Source organism: Dermochelys coriacea, chromosome 11 (genome assembly GCF_009764565.3).
Source record: "Dermochelys coriacea isolate rDerCor1 chromosome 11, rDerCor1.pri.v4, whole genome shotgun sequence".
Classification (NCBI taxonomy): Eukaryota; Metazoa; Chordata; order Testudines; family Dermochelyidae; genus Dermochelys; species Dermochelys coriacea.
In genome coordinates this window covers 8,395,453-8,416,474 of record NC_050078.2, presented here as the reverse complement: position 1 = coordinate 8,416,474, position 21,022 = coordinate 8,395,453, and the positions used below count along the sequence as shown (strand labels likewise).

At 45.0% G+C, this 21,022-nt stretch overlaps 1 protein-coding gene across 2 annotated transcripts in view; it reads right to left on the bottom strand.

Annotated features, from left to right (window-relative positions):
• The window catches only part of EPB41L5 (erythrocyte membrane protein band 4.1 like 5), a 58,861-nt gene extending 48,866 nt beyond the window's left edge, over positions 1-9,995 (bottom strand). Inside the window, exons 1-2 of one of the 2 annotated variants that reach the window (XM_038421202.2) lie at positions 9,813-9,995; positions 6,764-6,948 (exon numbers count right to left, since the gene is read on the bottom strand). In XM_038421202.2, the coding sequence (XP_038277130.1) occupies positions 6,764-6,943 (180 nt within the window). In that variant the 5' untranslated portion in view covers positions 6,944-6,948; positions 9,813-9,995. Of the gene's footprint in view, positions 1-6,763; positions 6,949-9,358; positions 9,446-9,812 lie in introns of those variants that run through there. The other variant, XM_038421200.2, reaches the window with a different exon arrangement.
• Positions 9,996-21,022: the final 11,027 nt, after the last annotated feature.

The following is a 21,022-nucleotide window of genomic DNA, read 5'->3' as shown; positions in this document are numbered from 1 at the left end:
TAAAGAACATACTTTGAGAATTAGGGACCACATCCTTGAACTAAGAGCCAAATTTTCAGGACTGCCACTTGTGGTCATGGAATGCGTTTCTGCAAATGCGTATTCATTTGCCTAAAATACCCTTTTTGTAGGCTGAGGGCATGTGATGAAAATTTAAAATCTGGCTTTTAATATTTATGGAAACATTCAAACAGGAAAGGAAGGAGACTGATCACTTTATTTACAGCAATGATTCTTCAATATTACAAGTGCAATTAAGGGATCAAAACTATTTAATAGATGGCAATCCTTTATATTGTATTGTGTATTTTATATTATGGCACAAGTGGCTAAAGGTTTTTTTCATAAATGTGAAAAAATATACATGACATAACACTTTTCAGTATAGAGTAAAATATATGATCACAATAACCCTGTTTCAAGACCAGACAGTTAACACACACACACGAAGTTTCAGAAAATAATGTTTCCACTCTTCCCCACCACATCAGAAATACAAAACAGACTAGCAGCAATATTTTCTAGAACAGGTTTTGTCTCCTCCTCCACAATCATAGGACACGTAGGAAGTCCCATGTTGGAATTCTTATTTGGCTAGAAGCAATCAGCACTTGTATAGCACTTTTCATCTTCAATATGTTTTATAAAACATTACTTCTAAATTTTAAATTGACTTTTTAGCTAATTAACACTAACCCAGGGAGCAGTCCTAATTTAGTTTACATAATTCCTAGTTTTAGTGACAATGAATTATGACAGACAGAAAAAGCTTTATTTTACAATTTCCATGCTAAACAAGACATACATTCATAAGTGAGAAAACGGATTGTAGCCTTACAACTGGAATTAACATAGCAAGTTTGAGAAGTATTTTAAGCAAAAGAGAAAATAGTTCTTACAAATCAGCCTAGTTCTTTATTTAATCCAGTTTCATCCCATTGCTTCCCAATATAGATCTCATGCCACTCCAAAAATTCCTCTCCCTCCTTGCCACACTACAGATTGGAGAAACCTATATGTAGGAGATAGACGCTGAAATCCTGGACTCAGCTGGTGCAGATGAGTGGAGCATTCATAAGGATTGGTGGGTTTGCTACATGCATTTCTCTGAAAACAGAAAATTGCATGGACAATTAAAGAAGTCAAAAATAGTGAAACCGAGGCACACTTGGGAAAAACTTTTAAACTAAAATCCTATTCAAGAGTAGCACTATTTAACCTATAATACAGGGGTGGCCAACCTGAGCTTGAGAAGGAGCCAGAATTTACCAATATATATTGCCTAAGAGCCACAGTAATAAGTCAGCAGCCCCCCCATCAGTCCCACTCTCAGCGCCTCCCACCCACCAGCAGCCCTGCCGATAAGCACCTCCCTCTCCCTCCCCCATCTCTTGATCAGCTGTTTCCTGGCATGCAGGAAGCTCGGGGGTGGGGGAGGAAGAGGAGCGAGGGCATGGCAAACTCAGGGGAGGGGATGGGAAGGGGTAGAGAGACGGCAGGGCCTGTGGCAGAGCCAGGGGTTGAGCAGTGAGCATCCCCCAGCACACTGGAAAGTTGGCGCCTGTAGCTCCAGCCCCGGAGTCGGTGCCTATACAAGAAGCCACATATTAACTTCTGAAGAGCCACGTGTGGCTCCGGAGCCACAGGTTGGCCACCCCTGCTATAATACGTTATTCTTCTAGTCTATATAGTTTTTTATGACAGGTTTCAGAGTAGCAGCCGTGTTAGTCTGTATTCGCAAAAAGAAAAGGAGGACTTGTGGCACCTTAGAGACCAACACATTTATTTGAGCATAAGCTTTCATGAGCTACAGCATCCGATGAAGTGAGCTGTAGTTTACGAAAGCTTATGCTCAAATAAATGTGTTGGTCTCTAAGGTGCCACAAGTACTCCTATAGTTTTTTATACCACACATCACAATATCCGATTGTTTTTCAGTAGTGCATTAAGCCATGTGACTACACAAGTCACAAGTTGTTCTCTCATCTGAGGGAGAGGCATGTGCAGTGGAGTGTCTTGTTTTGATAGCAACAGATATATTTATATTAAAAAAAATAAGCTACGTGTTCATCAGAAAGTAGTAAGGTCTGCGATCGTCCTTAGTTCCTGGGGGGAGTTCATTCCATAGTCTCAGACCACACCTAGAGAAAGTTCTATCTCCTGCTTAGACGAGTTTTACTGTTGTGGCAGAGGGTTTCACTGTGCCAGAGGAGCAAAGTTATTGACCACAGTCTTTGTCCCAGAGCTTCAGATGATCGTTTAGATAGCCTGGGCCCAGGCTATGGAACATTTTGAAAATAATGACTGAGATTTTGAATTTGATTCAATGGGTCTATGATAAGCCAGTGTAGACAGCAGAGGACAGGTCTGATACGTCCCTGGTGACCTGTGTTGCCGAGAAGACACACCAAGGAATTCTGCAGTAGTTGGAGTTTTTTAAGTGCTGAAGGCTTCATACCCATATATATTGCATTGCTGTAATCCAGCCAAGTCGTGATGGAGCTGAATAACTGAGGCCAGATTTTCATCTGCCAGGATGGGACTGAGTTTCCTAGCCAAGGAGAGATGGTAAAAAGCGTTACTCACAGATGCGGTTATCTGAGAGCTCTACATCAATGAGGAATCCATGAGTACTCCTAGACTATGAACTGAATTGATCGATTGTGCAAGTGTATCTTCAACCAAAGGATACTGCACCATGGCTGCACACATTTCAAAATACTTCACCTCCATCTTGTTTGGTTCGGCTTCAGCCAGCTGTTCTTCATTCAAGAGTTGATCTTATCTAAACATTGAGCCATATTGGTGGTAGCAGTTTGGTTGCATGTGGAGAAGAATAGGCGGTGTCTCTTCTGCATATTGCTGGCATTTAAGTCAGTGTCATGTGACCAATTAACCTATGTAGGCATAGAAAAGGACCAGAGAGATAACTGATCCTTGCAGACCTCCACAGGTAAGGGGTCTGGTGATAGAGATGCAGTTTCCCCATCACTACTTATATGGGAGCATTCTTCCAGAAAAGTACTCAAAACACTTTAGCACATGAACGCCTGCCACACCTCTCAAGCGAGAGAGCACCATCTTATGGTCAACAGTGACAAATGTTGTAAAGAGGTCCAGCAGGATGAAAATAAATGTCTGTCCTCCACCCACTGACTGGAAGAGATCATCCATCAGTGCACTAAAGTGGTATTGGTTCCATGTCCTGGCCTGAAGCATATTGTGCAGGATCCAGAATGTCAGATGAGCTTATTATGGCTGACCTTTTGCTAGCTTCTCTGTGAGCTTCCTGAGGAACGGCAGGTTTGACACTGGGCTGTAGCGAAGTATTCAGGATGGGTTTCTTCAGTGTTGGTTGGACTAATAAGTGTTTGAAGGAGGAAGGGGAGATTCCTTCTCTGAAAGAGGCACTCACTATTTCGGTCAGGCGTGGCACCAGTTGATCATGATTTTCTTTCCTTAAAGAAGAGTTTCTCACACACACACACACACACACACACTAGGAACAACATAATGTTGTAGTCAAGGAAACTCTTCTTGCCTCCTGCAGTGCCATGACATAAGACTTCAAAAAATATTTACAACTAGCACAAGACTTCCGCCTTCAACACTCTAGCTGTCTTCCCTCTCATTTTAGCTGTTGCAGGACATCAGCAAGGACAGCAACATGTGAGGATGCAAAGAGGGGAGAAAATGCTTAGTGACTTCTGTGCTGACACTTGAGGACAAAAGCCCATTACCAGTCCAATTACCCTATGAGTTAAGTGTCTGTTGTAGGAAGCTGTTCTCTCTCAGAGCACTCCAGAAACATTTGGGTTCCATACACTCCTAAGACAAGAATCAAAACAGGCCCCCTGAATGGAAAGATTATCTTAAATCACAGCAGATTGTGTGTGAAAGAGGAGGAAACAGTAGCAATCAATAAGAAAAGGAGTTGGCAGGGAAATTTCTTGCCAGTTTCAAAGTGGATTGTTTGTTTGAAGCTATCCTCTTGCCCAACCCATACATTCCCTAACTAGTGTTCTAACCAGTGTTCAAGTTCTTTGTTTCACCCTGCATTTCCACTACTTTTTCCTTCTTCCCCAACACACAAAGGCAGAGTGTGAGACCAGTAAGTCACCTTAAATTAATGGAAAGTCTCTGAAGAAGCCAATGAGGAGTGCTGCTGTGGAAAGCAAGCACTTGCGCTAACCACCACCAATGCACTATAAAAACTACAAGTAGCTGCACAAGTACAGCATGCTCATTTGCAGTTACAGTTCTCCCAGACTGCCACAAATGAGGCCTAGTGTGTGTGATGGTGACATTGACTCCTGGAGCACAAGTACTGGATGGCTGATGAAGTCATTTCACAGAAGGCAAGGAAGTAACTCTTCTGGATAATAATGATTAGCCTGCAAAAGTTTCCAAGGGAGCAAGAAAGAGGAATGATAGATTTCTTCTAGAAACCTTCATCTTTACATTTAGTCACCTGGATGATAAATCATGACACCTCTCAAAGATCAATTTGGGTTCCTTATAGAATCAAAAATATTATTACAGACTCCAGGAATTTGCCTGTAGAGCCAGCGCCAGCTGCAGAAAGATTATTGTTCTAGTTGTGTATAGTCACTGTACTTTAGTATTTACTATTGCAGCTATGATTATGAAGTGTTTGTGGGCATTTCTGGTTCCAGGTCATGCATCTTACACACAAAACAGCCCTGGACATGCTACTTATATTGTTTCAACACAATTTACAGGGGCATATTATTTTACTACTCATTCTAAAGGCCTTATTTGTTAGTCAGTTTAGACAATATCTCTATATATGCAATGTTTCTAATATTTTTTAAAAAAATTCAGGAACTCTTTTTCAAGTATTGGAGAAGGGATTATTTTCCAGCTACTATACTTCACTGCCACCACAGTACTAATCGATAGTCAAGCAATCCCTAGAATGCCCAATGCTATTTTAACTAGGGCTGTCGAGCAATTAAAAAAAATTGCGATTAATTTTGCTGTTAAACAATAATAGAATACCATTTCTTGAATATATTTGAAAAATGTAGAAAACATCCACAAATATTTAATTTCAATTACAACACAGAATACAAAGTGTACAGTTCTCACTTTATATTTATATTTTATTACAAATATTTGCACTATAAAAAAAAACAAAAAAAAAACAAAAAAATAGTATTTTTCAATTCACCTCATATAAGTACCATAATGCAATCTCTTTATCGTGAAAGTGCAACCTACAAATGTGGATTTTTTTTTTTGGTTACATAACTGCTTTCAAAAACAAAACAACGTAAAACTTTAGAGCCTAGAAGTCCACTCAGTCCTACTTCTTCTTCAGCCAATCGCTAAGAGAAACAAGTTTGTTTACATTTATGGGAGATATGCTGCCCGCTTCTTATTTAAAATGTCACCTGAAAGTAAGAACAGGTGTTCACATGGCACTTTTGTAGCCAGCATTGCAAGGTATTTACATGCCAGATATGCTAAACATTCATGATAGAGAGATTGTACTACAGTACTTGTATGAGGGGCATTGAAAAATACTATTTCTTTTGTTTATCATTTTACAGTGCAAATATTTGTAATCAAAATAATAATATAGTGAGCACTGTACACTTTGTATTATGTGTTGTAACTGAAATCAATATATTGGAGAGTACAGAAAAACATCCAAAAATACTTAATACATTTCAATTGGTATTTTATTGTTTAACAGTGCAATTAAAACCACGATTAATCGTGATTCATTTTTTAATTGCGATTAATTTTTTGAGTTAACCATGTGAGTTAACTGCGATTAATCAACAGCCCTAATTTTAACACATTCTTGAACAGTTAATTATGAGAGAAAGTCCATTTGCTTTAAGACAGGACATACAGAGCAACCAATCTGAGCAGTGGCTCCGACAACCTCAATGCTACTGAGCAACTCACACCAAAGTCAACATCTTTCATGATCTAGTCATACGTTAAGAGAGCCGCAGTGAGCCACAGCTTCTCAACACTGGGCTGTTCGAACTCAAACAAGACATCACTGACATAGCTATAAACTAAAGAGAGGTGAGTGGCAGCAGTCACCACTGTCAGTCCTGCTGGCCAATATGTCATCATGCAAAGCAAACAAACACTCACAAATGATCTTCAGCTCTTTAGGCTGCCCTGTATTTTTAAACAGACACATCACACACAATCAAACATATTATTTAAGGTCCTTTAAGCAGGTTTATCAGAGAAGTCAGCATTCAGATTTTTAAGGATGTGAACTTTCAATCTGGTACATGCCAACAGTGATCTGTCTATACAGATATCAGGTAGAAAGCTGCTGAATGAAAAGGTAGCAGAACTTCAGAAACAATTTTTATTTCCCTGCACATCACTCCCATTAACTGAGTTACACCAAGGGGCTTAACTTCTCCTTCAATGTGCATGCACAAGACTTAAAAGGAAATATGAACCAACCCCAAATGCTGCTAAGCATCTCTCCATCTAAGTTAGATCTACCTCAGTATGCCACAACTCACTAGCACAATGAAAAACATTCAATATTTACAGCACAATGAACATGTTAACTGACAGCACTGACTAAACACTGCATTATCCTTTCAGCACATATTTATAATCAGATGCCAATAGATCTGGGTTGGTTGCTATGACAAACAGGCATATATAGTTTTATCCAGTTCACAGAAAATAAAGAACTGAACCTGACTGATGCAAGTCATTAGTGTTTAAAAAAGCAGCTGTCTCTCTTTCATACCGGTAAATCCACACTGACATCAGTTCCATCCAGCAACGATACTCGACAAGTGATGATGGATTTTGCATCTCCCGCTGCAGGGATGTGGGTTGCAGCTCTTTGAGCCTCTCTTAGCCGCTCCTTCTCCACATGCTTGCGCATAGACCGACGCCCCAGAGTTCGTCGAAAGAAACGTAACATCTTTGCTATGGAGCCCCAAGACAAAGAAAGGACAGATGTTAACATTTCAAGAAAGCGAAAGAATCTAAGACAGCACTTAATGAAGTCTGTGATTTTCCAGAGGGTGTAAGGGAATTAGGGACTCAAATTCAATTGAATTGTTTAGGGATCTGGGTGCTTAACTCCTTTCAGCTCCTTAGAAAATCCCAAATAAAAGCCTTAGTGAAACACTGAATGGGATTCAGGGATTGGTTCCCAGCACCATATTAAGACAACTCAGGTGCTTAAAGTAAAGTATTTTAGGAAAATCCAGTGATTCCTTATTCAGATCTCACACGGCTAACATTGAGCTTATACCCATGGCAATCAAATGTCTCCATGTTAGTTATGCTTTCTCCCAGGCTACTTTCCTGATTGATATGCTCCCCTTTTCATATGGAACAAGTTAAAACAGTTCTTAATACTCTTTGGATTGTGCACAAAATCCAATTTATAAACAAATCAGACAATTTGTACACATTTATTCCCTTTCAGTCACAGAAACGCTGATTTAGGTGGATGAGTGCCTGAGCTGGAAAACCTACCCAGGCTGCAAGTTCCTATCTAAACTACAAATACAATCCCATCAGGGACTTGGGTCACAACAGAAAAATCCCCTAAGTCAGTTTCAAGCTTGGGCCTCCATCCTGTAAGTTGATCTGGACAGGTGGAAGCCTGTATCTTAGCACAGCCCCGCTGACTTCAATTATGCTCGATGCAGGGATTCAGTTGTTTGCAACCAGGGAATCTAAAAGCTGATCCAGTTTGTAGTATGATCTGGATCTTAATCACATGAAAGGTGTAAGCTGGTTATTAAACACAGGTAATAACCAGCCTACCCTACAAAGTGAAAACATGTTTGTAACCAGTTCACGTGATGCTTCCTCTGTGACCAGGTTCCATAGCATTTGTAATGCATACAAGGCCTAAGACTGTTTTGGGAAGGTCGGTCACCCCTGAGTCGTGGTTTAAACTGTGCTATGACAAGCATCTGGAGATATGCACCTTGCATGAATCACACTTGAGTCAAAACAAGCTGGTTCCCTGTAAATTTCAACCTTAACCACAACCCAAAAGGAAAAAACACCAAATGCATCTTCTGTCTGGACTTGCCTGCCACATGCTATCACGGTGCAAATCAGAAATTCCTCTAAGGTTAACTAAGACCAATAGCAAGAGAGACTTAAAAAAAAAAAAAATTACAAATATGACTTGCGTCATAAACCCACAATAATATCCACTCCCATTCATAATATAATCCAATAACATCTGCTGCCATTCATAACATCAGTTTTACTGAAACTAGTAGACTAGAAGGATGAGGCCTAGGTCTCATATTTAATTAAAATGAAAAATATACGCTTTAAAGGGACAGAGTCAGAAAACCTAACTAAGAAGCTATACAGAAAATGGCAAGCTGAACATCAATTCATTTCTGTCTCCCGCCCCAGCCCTATCTCCTTTTTGTCTTCACCCCTCCCATCCCAAAAAAAACAGTAGCAGAGTTTACAAAGCTACCCACTGCAGTTTAGTATTTAAACAGGACAGCGAGAAGCCACATGCTTCTGCTGTAACTGTTCACAGACACATCCAACAGGCTGCTTGTAAGGAGCTGCTGAACAGCTCGGGCTTCCACTTGCCCTTCCTCACAATGCTTCATGCTTGGCAAATCTACCCAGAAAAGATCAACTGAAGAGGAAGACACACACAAAACAAAGAAACAGTGTACAAAACTATTTTGCCTCACAATGTGGACTGTTCCAGTAATTTGTAGATGTAACAGATTCCTGTGTACAGCAGCTGCCTACAAAAGATAGCTTTGTTGCTTAGAAAACAAATACCTATAAAACTTCTTACCTTATCTGGTGCCCATGAAAATACCATTCAAGCACCTTTAAATAACACTTGAAAGGCTTAAAATTAGAGACTGAATCATCACTAAGTAACACATGCAATAAAACTACAAAAAGCATATGTGGCCTGCCTGGATTTCCAGAGGAGAAAGTTGATGCACCTCTGCCCCTTATACAGCAGACAGCCACAGATGTCTTTCTAGGTCCACCCAAGAGTTTCAATACACACAAAACAACAACAAACAACAGGGCAGCGGGCTTTGAGCCTGGGTCAACCGACCCGAGCTTAGGCTGCGGGGCGAGAAATAGCAATGTAGACGTTTGGACTTGGGCTGGACCCAGCTCTCAGAGCCGGGGCACCAGCCTGAGCCCAAAGATGTGCACTGCTGCTTCTAGCCCTGCAGCACGACCCACGGGCTCGGAGCCTCAGTGTCACAAGGAGGGGTGTGTGTGTGTGTGTGTGTGGGTGGGTGTGTGTGTGTGGGGGGGGGGGGTGGACACCTAGTGTCATACCTCGGTGGAGGTGAGACTGTTCCCTACCTACCTCCCCTGGCTATAACCAGAGAGTCCCGGGGGGGGAGGGAGAAGGTCTTGAACGCCCAGACCACGGCGCACAGCTCAGCAGCTCTGACCCGTCTTCATGCTGCGCCCCCCCCGCCGAAGCCCGGGGCTCTGCCAGCGCCTGCGGCGCAATCGCGCGGGTAGGACCCAAGCGGCCGAGCCGGGGGCAGAGCCGCTTCTCCCTCGGCGGGTAACACCCCGCCCCGGTTCCCAGGACGCGCCGAGCCGGGCGAGGATCCTCGGCCCCTGCCTGGGGGGGTCCTTCGCGCGGCACCCAGGGGCAGCTCCCCGGCCAGGGCACAGCGGGGGGGGGGCTGCCCACGAGGCTGGAGCCCCCGTACCCCAGTGCGTGTGTGGGGGGGGATGCGGGGGGGGGCTCGCCCCCACACTACGCCACGCGGGGGTTGCCCTGACAGACGCGCCCCCCCCCCGCTCACCTGCTGCCCCGCTCGGGAGCGGAGCCGGCCCCGGCGGCTGCAGTGGGAGCGAGCCCCGGCGGCGGCGGCGGCGGCGGCTCGGGATCGGAGGGCGGAGACTGGGGCGGGCACAGAACCGGCCGGGGGGCCGAAAATGGCCGCTCGGCACCGCGAGGTCCCTCCCCCGCCTCCCCTTAAAGGTACTGTGCCGCCCGCCCGAGGGCGTCAGCTCCCCTTAAACGGGCAAGGCCACGCTCCGCAGGACCCACCGAGAGCCATCTCCCCTTAAAGGGGCCGTGCCAGCCGCCAGAGGGCCCACAAAGAACAGCTCCCCTTAAAGGGGCAGTGCCACACTCCAGAGGACCTACGCGGGACCACCTCTCCATAAAGGGGCTATGCCCCCCCCCACACACACACCCCCAGGGGCCTCCACAGGACCACCTCCCCTTAAAGGGGCCATGCCAGCCGCCAGAGGGCCCACAGAGAACAGCTCCCGTTAAAGGGGCAGTGCCACACTCCAGAGGACCTACGCGGGACCACCTCTCCATAAAGGGGCTATGCCCCCCCCACACACACACACACACCCCCAGGGGCCTCCACAGGACCACCTCCCCTTAAAGGGGCCATGCCAGCCGCCAGAGGGCCCACAGAGAACAGCTCCCCTTAAAGGGGCAGTGCCACACTCCAGAGGACCTACGCGGGACCACCTCTCCATAAAGGGGCTATGCCCCCCCCCCACACACACACACCCAGGGGCCTCCACAGGACCACCTCCCCTTAAAGGCGCTGTGCCACCTGCCAGAGGGCCTATGCAGGACCATCTCTCCTTAAAAGGGCTGCGCCACTGGCCGGAGGGCCTACACAGGACCACCTCTCCTTGGAGGGGCAGTCACCCACAATACGACCTCTAGAGAACAGCTCTCCTTAAAGGGGCAGTGCTGTTGATAGGAGGGCGGGCACGGGTAACAGGTACCTGCTTCTCTTAAAAGGGCCCTGGTTCCAGTGCGGTCAGAGCAGGACAGTGGCACCAGCCTGAATCACCATAGAGAGAGGCAGGAGCGGTTCCATTGGGGCTGGGGAGGGAGGCTGGAGGGGCACAGGAAGCTCCCCTTTAAGTGAAGGGCCCCTCCCTTTGGCCACACCCCACACGTGAAACTAAAGGCTGAGCACGGGAGGTGCTCCCTATCCTTTAGGTTCCTGTTAACTCTGAAGCCTAGTTAGGACACTTTTACAGCTGACATGTCATGGAACCCCCCTCCCCCCCCAACGCACCTCCCACTTCTCCCCCCGCCTTGTTGGCAATGATAGCAAAACTCACCACTATTCCTTCCTTTCTGACCAGCAAAGGCACAGAAGCAGCCTGAACAAAGTTTTCCAGGCTTGGTTAAACACGGATTACAGGAGAGATAGTATGCAGCACTGCCAACCTATGACTATGAGTCTGGCTTCAATAACCATGATATTTTTAAAAGAGGAAAGAATGTTTTAACTTTCCTTCTGCAGCTGGAGTCTTTAAAATTCACACTGGTCACATAGGCCAGTTTTTTTCCCCTCTACCATGAGGTTTAGACAATTAGTTTAAAGAAAATACAATGAAAGCTGAGATTCTCACATATTTATGTCTCCAGGAGCTGGGTTTAGGAAACACCCCAAATATCACACAAGACAGCAACACTGACAGGGGATGGGTAGGGCACATCCTCCCTCCTCCCCTTACCTAGGTAAGAAAGTTTCCCACCTCCTCTGCTGCTCTCATGACAACGCCTCCTCCAGTTCAAACGACTTTAAACACTGGCTGACCGTTTTAGGAAAGTTTACAGTGACCCATGTTTAAGGATACGATTATGTCACAGTGGTCATGGAAGTCACAGTTTCTGTGACTTTCTGTGACATTTTCCACTTCAGCAGACTGCAGGGGGCACTCAGAGCTGTCAGCCACCATGGGCAACAGGGGGTGGGGGGGAACCTGGAGCTCTGAGCAGCTGTGGGTGGCAGGGGGACCCCAGAGCCCCAAGCCACCACAAGCAGCGAGGGGACCCCAGAGCTCTGAGCTGCCTCAGCAGTGGATACTGAATTCCCTCCTCTCTTCTTCCCCCGCACCCCCATCGCTTGGGCTTCAGTCATCCCCACCATATCACGGGCTTCCGTGAATTTTTGTTTATTGCCCACGACCTGTCTGTAACTTTCACTAAAAATAGCCATGTCAAAATCTCAACCTTACCCATGTTGAATGCTGCAAAGTGTGGGGAAAATACCCTTCCCATCCCACCTGACCCCTCTATTTTCCTCATTAAAGGAATGATGCCATTTGTGGAGGATAATCAGCACCCAAAAGAGCAACATTGCTCAGATGAGAATGAAGAGGGGCCTCTGCTCTCCCCTAAGAACCCAATATCACAAAAGGTCATGATGTACAATTGGCCACAGATCCTATTAAAAGGCTACTGACCATGAGCAGGGGGTTTAAAGTACAAATAATTATGAGCTGATTGATTTATAAGTGGAGTATCAGTCATATGTTGGCTATGGGGTGTCAGTATTTACTGATACAAAAGGTCTGTCCTGAGTCCGGTACTATTTTCATTAATGACTTGGATAACTGAGTGGAGAGTATGCTTATAAAATTGGTGGATGATATCAAGCTAGGAGGGGTTGCAAGTGCTTTGGAGGCCAGGATTAGGATTAAAAATGACCCTAATAAAGTGGAGAATTGGTCTGAAATCAATAAGATGAAATTCAACAAAGACAAGTGCAAAATATTGCACGTAGGGAAGAAAAAAATCCAATGCACAAATACAAAATGGGAATAACTGGCTAGGCACTACTACTGCAAAAAGGATCTGGAACACAAATGGAAGATGAGGGAACACTGTGATGCGGTTTCAAAAAAGCTAATATTCTGGGGTGCATTAACAGGAGTGTCATGTGTAGGATACAGGAGGACACTGGTGAGGCTGGAGAATTGTGTCCAGTTTGGGCGCTACACTTTAAGCTGATTACTTGTCATACTTCTTTCCTAATCTGCAGCAAGGGGGATTTAAATTAGATATTAGGAAAAACTTTCTAACTATGAGGACAGTTAAGTTTGGCATATGTTACCAAGGGAGGCTGTGGAATCCCCATCATTTAGGTTTTTAGGGTTCTCAACCTTCATTGCACCATGACCCCCTCTGACAACAAAAATTACTATGTGACCCCGGGGGGGGGGGGCAGAAGCCTGAGCCCACCTAAGCCCTGCTGCCCCAGGTGGGGGGCCAAAGCCTGAGCCCCACCGTCCTGAACTGGGGGACAAAGCCAAAACCCAAGGGCTTCAGCCTCAGGCAGGGGGCCTGTAACCTGAGCACCGCCACCGAGGGCTGAAGCCCTCAGGCTTTGGCTTTGACCCCAGGCAGTGGGGCTCGGGCTTCAGTTTCAGGCCCCAGCAAGGATAATTCAGCCCTGCTGACTCCATTAAAATGGGGTTGCGACTCACTTTGGGGTCCTGACCCACAGTTTGAGAACCATTGGTAAACAGGGATGGTCTAGGATTAGGTTTACTTGATCCTGCCTCAGCACAAGGAGGTGGACTAGATGACCTCTTGAGGTCCCTTCCAGCCCTATATCTCTATGATTCTATAAATGCTAACTTTAAAAGAGTAATGCCACCAGGGAAGGGTACCTAGGAGAGAGTAGCTCTCACCCAACTCCTGGCAGCTGCAGAACCCTGGCCCCTGTTTCAGAAACTATCATAAAATAATGATGGTTCTCCTCAGAGGTGGAGACGAATCAACCCACATTGCACTAGATGGAGATGTTAATTAAAAAACCTAAGAAAATGAGCCAGAACATTGTGTCCGATGCTATTGTGAATTCATGCCTCCAAATAGACAGTCACTGTAACTCATGTGCTTCCCTGCAGAGTTTGGAGTAGCAGGAACAGGATTTGTGTACATGCTACTCCAGACACTCAGCCCTCTAACCAGACGAGCCAAATGGAAACTGTAAAAAGTCCCATCTTCTCCACAGACCAGCTTCTTTCATGGGTAACATCACACCTACACAGACCGTACAATACTCCCAGGGCTGTGTAGGTTGACTAGCACTCAATTCTTTCCATGCACAAGTTTTCTATTAGCTGCTTTTAGGTTTGGTTTCTGTTTTCTCTCAGATGCTATGTTTTGCTTCAAAATCCCCTGGGAAAACTCAAGTGAACTACCCATGTGACTGATTTCTATCCCCCAAACATAACATGGCCCATCTTTCCCATAAGGCTCACAGACGTACCATGGAAGTGCAGTTTTTCCTTACTCTGCTTGCATTTAATGTTCCTGAAATATTCTGAGATCCCCAGGATGACCCTTGCTATAGAAAGGCAAGATATTTTGGCAAAAGGGTGCCCTCTTCGTCTCCTATGGCCAACACAGGCACCTACCCAAGGGAGAAACCATCCACATTTCCTTTTTCCTATGTCTAGGTGGAAACAGAGGATATTACCAGCATTCAAAAGTCATGAGTCAGAGCCCCCCCCCACCACAAAAATCAGGAAATGGACTTACCCCCCGAAACATTTCTTCTTAACCTGTCTTCTGATTTTTCAACCTCTAAGGCAGTGGTTCTCAACCAGGGTTATACATACCCCTGGGGGTACGCAGAGGTCTTCCAGAAGGTACATCAACTCATCTAGATATTTTCCTGGTTTTACAATAGGCTACATAAAAAGCACTAGCAAAGTCTGTACAAACTAAAATTTCATGCAATTACTTGTTTATACTGCTCTATATACTATACACTGAAATGCAAGTACAATATATATGTACATTCCACTTGGTTTATTTTATAATTATATGGTAAAAATGAGAAAGGAAGCAATTTTTCAGTAATAGTGTGCTGTGACATGTTTGTATTTCTGTGTCTGATTTTGTAAGCAAGTCATTTCTAAGTGAGGTGAAACTTGGGGTACGGAACACAAACCAGACTCCTGGAAGGGGTACAGTAGTCTGGAAAGGCTGAGAGCCACTGGTCTGAGGAGGAGCCACCCGCCTCCAATGCATATGTAACCATGTCAGGTTCAAAATGACCTTACGGGTAAGCACACAAATACAGGCTACTTGCTGGCTGCTGTGAGGGTGGACTCCACTTGCACACTCCCATATCTTTGGAGGGGAGCTGTCATTCTGTTTCCCCCATTCCCAATCTCTTATCACTATCCTGCCTCACACCCGCCGCACTGAGAAACATTGAGGAGACGCAGGGTACCCTGTGTTGGCAGAAAGGGACACAAGGGGGAGGAGAATACAGGCGCCCTCCCCTACTCACTTTTTCCCTCCATGGTCTTTCCAGTGTCCTATCTCCCACCAGCCTCCTCATTCCTCTCAATCTGCTCACATTCTCTCTCTCTGCCACCTACTTCCTTGGTCCAGTTCAACCTCCTTCTTGCTTTTCCCCTTTCTGCAACTACCTCTGACACTTCCCTGCAACCTCTCCGTTCCACTAGTCCCTACAGCCTCCCTCCCACTAGACAGCTAGGTACTTATATGGCCCTCAGAACTGTTGTGTCTGAGCCCCAACAGCATTTTCTGCAGCACGTGGTCCCTTAGCAGCACGTGTCTTGTCCAAGTACTGATTTTTGCTTAATACATCAGTGTGATCACAGAACAAGCTGATATGAGATAGATGAATGGGGGAAAGTGGGCAGTAGGTTAACAACTTCCTTAGAGGCATGAGATTTGACTACAGTTATGTAAAATTAAATGCCATGGTGAGCTGTTTGTCTCCCATGCAAAAATCAGCTCAGCCACAGCCGCCACCTTCATAGGACACATGTGCGCACACAAATTTTTGATGGTTCAGCACCTTTTATCCTTACAACAAATGGGGTTTGTTTGTTTGTTTTTTACACCAAAAGACTAACAAGTGAATACTCCTAAGGAATCAAATGAACATCCCATGAAATAAGACTGCATTCAAATCTACAGAGCAGTAGGGATAGGTCGCATTTAATGGAGCTGGTAATTGCTCAGAGAGAGGCTTTCAGGCTAAGAGGTCTTGAAATGACTCATCATTTGCAGTGTGAAAGAAAAGCAGTCTGAAACAGGAGAGCTCTAAGGGTATGTCTATACTGCAATTAAAAACCCATGGCTGGCCTGTGCCATCTGACTCGGGTTCACGGGACTTGGGCTCAGGGGCTGTTTAATTGAGGTATAGACATTTGGGCTCTGGCTGGAGCTCAGGCTCTAGGACCCTGTGAAGTACTGTGGGAGGGTCCTAGAGGTTGGGCTGCACATCTACCCTAAGCCTGAGCCCTGTGAGCCTGAGTCAGCTGGCGTGGGCCAGCCCTGGGTGTCTGAGATGTAGACATATCCTGTGGGGTCTTGCTTTGCAAGATAAATACAAAGGTGTATTCTCCATTTATACTCTACATAAGGACACAAACATTCTAATTGTTAGCCAAAATATTATGCATATGCATCAGTATGTATTAAACACTCATTATGTAACATCTGAATGTTGGGTAATCCTGCTAATTGTATAGTGTGAATTGTATTATGCTTTCCCCAGAATATTATTCACTTCGGTTTACTCATATTAAGGTATATCCCAAAACACTTTGCAACAGTCTGTTGCAGAAAAATACAAAACCTTCAGAAGCAAGATGTAAGAATGTACGCTCTGGTACGGTTACGGAGTGCTTTCCACTGATACCTGGAATGTGGTATCCAAAACAATGAGGAAGGTACAGGATAGGTTGGAACAGAAAAACAAGTACCAACCAGTGGGTGACATACAGAGTGCTCTCTAACTTGCAAACAGGGGTACAATAAATATAACTAGTCTTAGGTGCATATTTTCGAAGCAGTCCTTCTGTGTAAGATGAACTGAACATTGATTGCTTCCTGGAAGGAGTGGTGGATATGCCTTCTTTTCATGTTGCACTGCTTTGTCTTTAACTAATAAATTGACTAAACTTGGCTCTTTTTGGTCTTGTAAAATCATTTTAATATTGAACTAAAGGTATAGTCAAGCAAATGGCTATACCTTCGTCAAAATAGCAATCATCAGAGAGACAGGGAAACTCAAAAACAGTAGCCACAAAAACCAAATAGAGTTTTTAAACTTATTTTTACAAGTAGTAGATGGATTGCCTTTAGGAGGATTGTTTATCTTCTGCCTCCTTTTCGGGCGGGTAGGTGATAGAGCACAGCACTCGTGATCCGTGTGTGGCAGAAGAGTGCGGTGCAGAGTCAGGAATAACTTTTTCAGCGGCTGTGCTGGGACACTAGCACCAGATAACTGCATTAAGGGTCCCATCTAGGAGGTTTTACCTGAGATTTGGGAGGATGGGAAAGCACTGAGACTGCATAAGATCCACGCAGGAGGAGGAAGAGCGACAGTGAGGCTGGCCATATGGGATGAAAGGAAAGCCTGTAAAATATACTGGTTCCTACTCTCCAATACCAGGGAGCCTTGTGGCTGCAAACAGGAGCATGCAAAACGCCACAGGTGTTGTGGGAAATAGCCTGGAAATCACCAGTCTGCTAGTAATTAAGAATTTGTTTTGAGTAGACCAGAATAAAGTAGTATACCTCTAAAAGTTCATATGGCCATTACTAACATCTATCAGACAATTCCTAATGCTGAGGCTGCACTGATAGAAGGGCTGTCTTTCCAAACAGCTGTTAAATGCTGTTTCCATTGATTCATGATTGATAGATTTTTAAGGCTAGAAGGGACTGTTATGATTCTCTAGTCTGATCTCCTGCATAACACAGGCCATAAAATTTAATCCAATTATTCTTGCATTTAGCCCAGTAAACATGTAGTGGAACTGGAGCAGCTCTCCCAGAAAGACATCCAACTTTGATTTAAACACTCCAAATGAAAGAAAGAACTTCCCACAGCCCTTTGTAATATGTCCCAATGATTGATGAACCTCATCATTACAAACATGCATCTTATTTTCAGTTTGAATTCTTGTTGACTTCAGCTTCTATCTACCAAATGGCCATGCCTTCTTCTGCTAGAGTAAGGATCCTACTAGCATTAGAAACAGTCTCCCTGTGTAGGTAATTATGGACTAAGATCAAGGCACTTAAGATCCTTTATGATAAGCTAAATGGATTGTGCTTCTTTAGCTGCCCATAGTAAGGCATGTTTCCAGACCATGAATAATTCTTGTTGCTATTCTCTGAAACCACAGAGAATTACCACAGTGTTAACCACAGAATAGGAGTTCTAAAGATCTCACTGTGCTTTATTACAAGATAGTTTGGGTAGCCCTAGTATTCTGGTTAACAGTCTCTCTCTCAGTAAAGCAGGCACTAATATCTAAAGTTGTGCATAAGCTGGCACTGAGAGCATGCTACGTGTTTAACCACTGCCCTACTAGTACCTCAATCCTTGTAGAGAACTTAGAATACCTTTAGTATGGAAGGGACTAAACAAATTCTGACCTATGTACAGATTAGGCAGACTCGCTGTATAGCAGAAGAGATTCCAAAATGCTCGATCTTGTCTGACGGCTGAGTCTCAGGTCATCACACTTTTTCTATAAAATAAACTTCTATACATCTATTGCAGGAGAAATGGAAAACTTACAACAAAGAGCCTTAGTAATGCAAAGTACCACACTCCAGGAGAGCACAGGAGAACATGTATTATTTGTCACCAGTTCAAGTTTCAGCTCTGCTTTATTCCTAGAGGATGTCTTCACCAAGTCACGCTCTTAAGGAAGTCACTTCAATGACCTGACCTCTCAGTGACTTGTGTTTCAGAACTATTCTGTTTATTAGTACTTAATTCCACTCCAGTTATTCATCCTTATCCCACCTCAAGGTTTATAGGAAATCTAAGACACAGTTTATGCTCTCAAGCCCATACAAAGACATTTCCCTCTATTATGTTAAGACCACGTCTACACTACAGTTTTGTCAACAAAACAGAGGAGGTGTACACACGGCAATGCTCCTCCTGCCAACTGAACTCTGCTGCTATGTTGGCATAATAAAACCACCTTGACAAGAGGCATAGAGCTTTTTGTGACAAAGTTAGAGTGATACAGTGTCAGTGTAGACACTGCCTTGCTTATGTCGCCCTAAGTGGCCTCTAAGTGGTGTTCCACAATGCCCATTGTGACCGCTCTGGTCACCAGTTTGAACTCAGCTTCCCTGCAGCCAAGTACAGGCATGCACCCCTCCCCTTTAAAGTCCCGGGAATTTTTGAAATTCTTCCCGTTTGCTCAGGATGAACAGCTCACATCGCATCTTCCCAGCTGACCATGCTGGATCCCTGCAGCAAACCCACTTCTGCCTGGAGTACGCTCAAGTTGTTGGATCTGCTGGGTCTGTGGGGAGAGGAGGCTGTGCAGTCATAGCTTCCTCCAGTGATGGGAGCTTTGATACCTACAGGTAGATTGCTCCTGGCATGGAGGAGAAGGGACACGCAGCAGTGCCCAGCTAAGATCAAGGAGCTGAGGCATGCATACCAGAAGGCAAGGGAGGCCAATCATTGATCTGGTGAGTCACCAAAGACATGCCGCTTCTATAAGGGGCTGCACACTATCTTAGGCAGTGACCCCATCTCCACTGCCAAGAGCCCTGTGGATACTTCAGGAGGAGGAGGGATAATGGCCAGTGGAGTAAACCCTGATGATGAAGTGGTGGACAAGGAAGTGGAGTTGGAGGAGGATAGGGGACAGGGTCGTCTGGTGGCATGGCAAGCCAGGACCTCTTTTTAACTCTGGAGGGATCTAGCCAGATCTAGCCATTACCCCCACCTGTGGAAAACGGTGCCAGTATTCAGAATAAGGTCCCTAGGCGCTTGTAATGCCTTTCAGCAAAGGATACAAAGAGTCTGGGAGAGGTCCTAAAAGCCTTGATTCTGTCTAAGCAGAAGGCGAGAGCCCTTCTGACATCTAAGTGTGTGCAGGCTAGATTCCTCTCTGTGGAAGTCAGTGAATTGTGAGTGTCACAAGTGCACAGAGTTCTCCCAATCATCTAAGCCAAAGTGATAGCTCTAAGGAATGAGGCCTTGAGAGAGAGGTGGAGGAGAGAACAGGATCAAAGGGAGATTTCCTTAAGGCATTGAGAAAAAAATTATGGCCCCATGAGGGACCACACAGGGGAAAACAAGTTGTGTAAGCCTTTAAGAAAACTAGTCGCGGTAGGATGAAACTAAGAAGCCCTCAACAGGCGAGGAGAAGGCCGTGATACCTGCCAGGTGAAGTCGAACTGAGCTCATCGACTTTATGTCTTTAAGTCCAACGGGTAGTCTAGAATCTTGAAGCTCAGCTCCATGCCCCAGAAACACCTAGGAACAACATTTTCAGATTCAAAGATGAAGGGTACGGATAGTTCAGGGTGCCTGAGCTCTGTGACAGGAGATCCTTCTTGAGGGGAAGACCACTGAAAGGCGAAAGAGGTTCAAAAACCACACCTGCCTTGGCTGTAACAGTGCTATGAGAATAAATGTCACTCTTTCCTGTCTCAATTTGATCAAGGTCTTGATAATTAGAGGTAGACGCCAATAAGCATTCAGCCGGACATGGGGCTACGGTGGTATCAGGGCATCTCTCAATGAATTGTGGCCATGCCCTCATTCAGAGCAGAGAAGCAGACATTTCATTTTGGTTGGGGTAGCAAAGATGTCTGCTCCTGGGAGACCCTGGCTTGGCAGATGCTGTGGAAGACAGAATCATTGAGCTCCCACTGTGGTCCTGATATAAAATTCCCACTCAGGGAGTCTGCAGATGTATTCTGAAAGCCTACTAGATAAACTGCCAAGGTTTCTATCTGATGGGCAGGGCATCAGTTCCACAGTTTTAGTGTACTACATGTAAGGACTGGGGATCTTGCTCTGCCTTGCCCATTTACAGTTTGTGCCACAGTCAGAAGAGGCAGAGCTGAGACCATCAGTGGTTGCAGCTCTCAATGGTTGCATTTTGTCAGTGCTATTGGTTCCTGGATTACTCTTAGTTAGTACTGGAGGCATCATTTCCACCCGAGCGTGGTCTAGTACTGATGGAGCCCTTATTTATTTGTGGGCTTCTGTGTCATGACCTTGAGACTTAAAACATCCTAAGTCCTCATAGGCTGAGCAAGACGACTTACCCAACTTAGGTATGATTGTGTCGAACTTCTCTGAACTGGATTTAGAGAAGGATTTGCTCTCATGTTTATGAGAATGCTCCCTGCTCTCCTGACAAGAGTCTGACAGGGGATTTGTGGGAGTAGATTCTCCTCACTTCTAAATTGGAC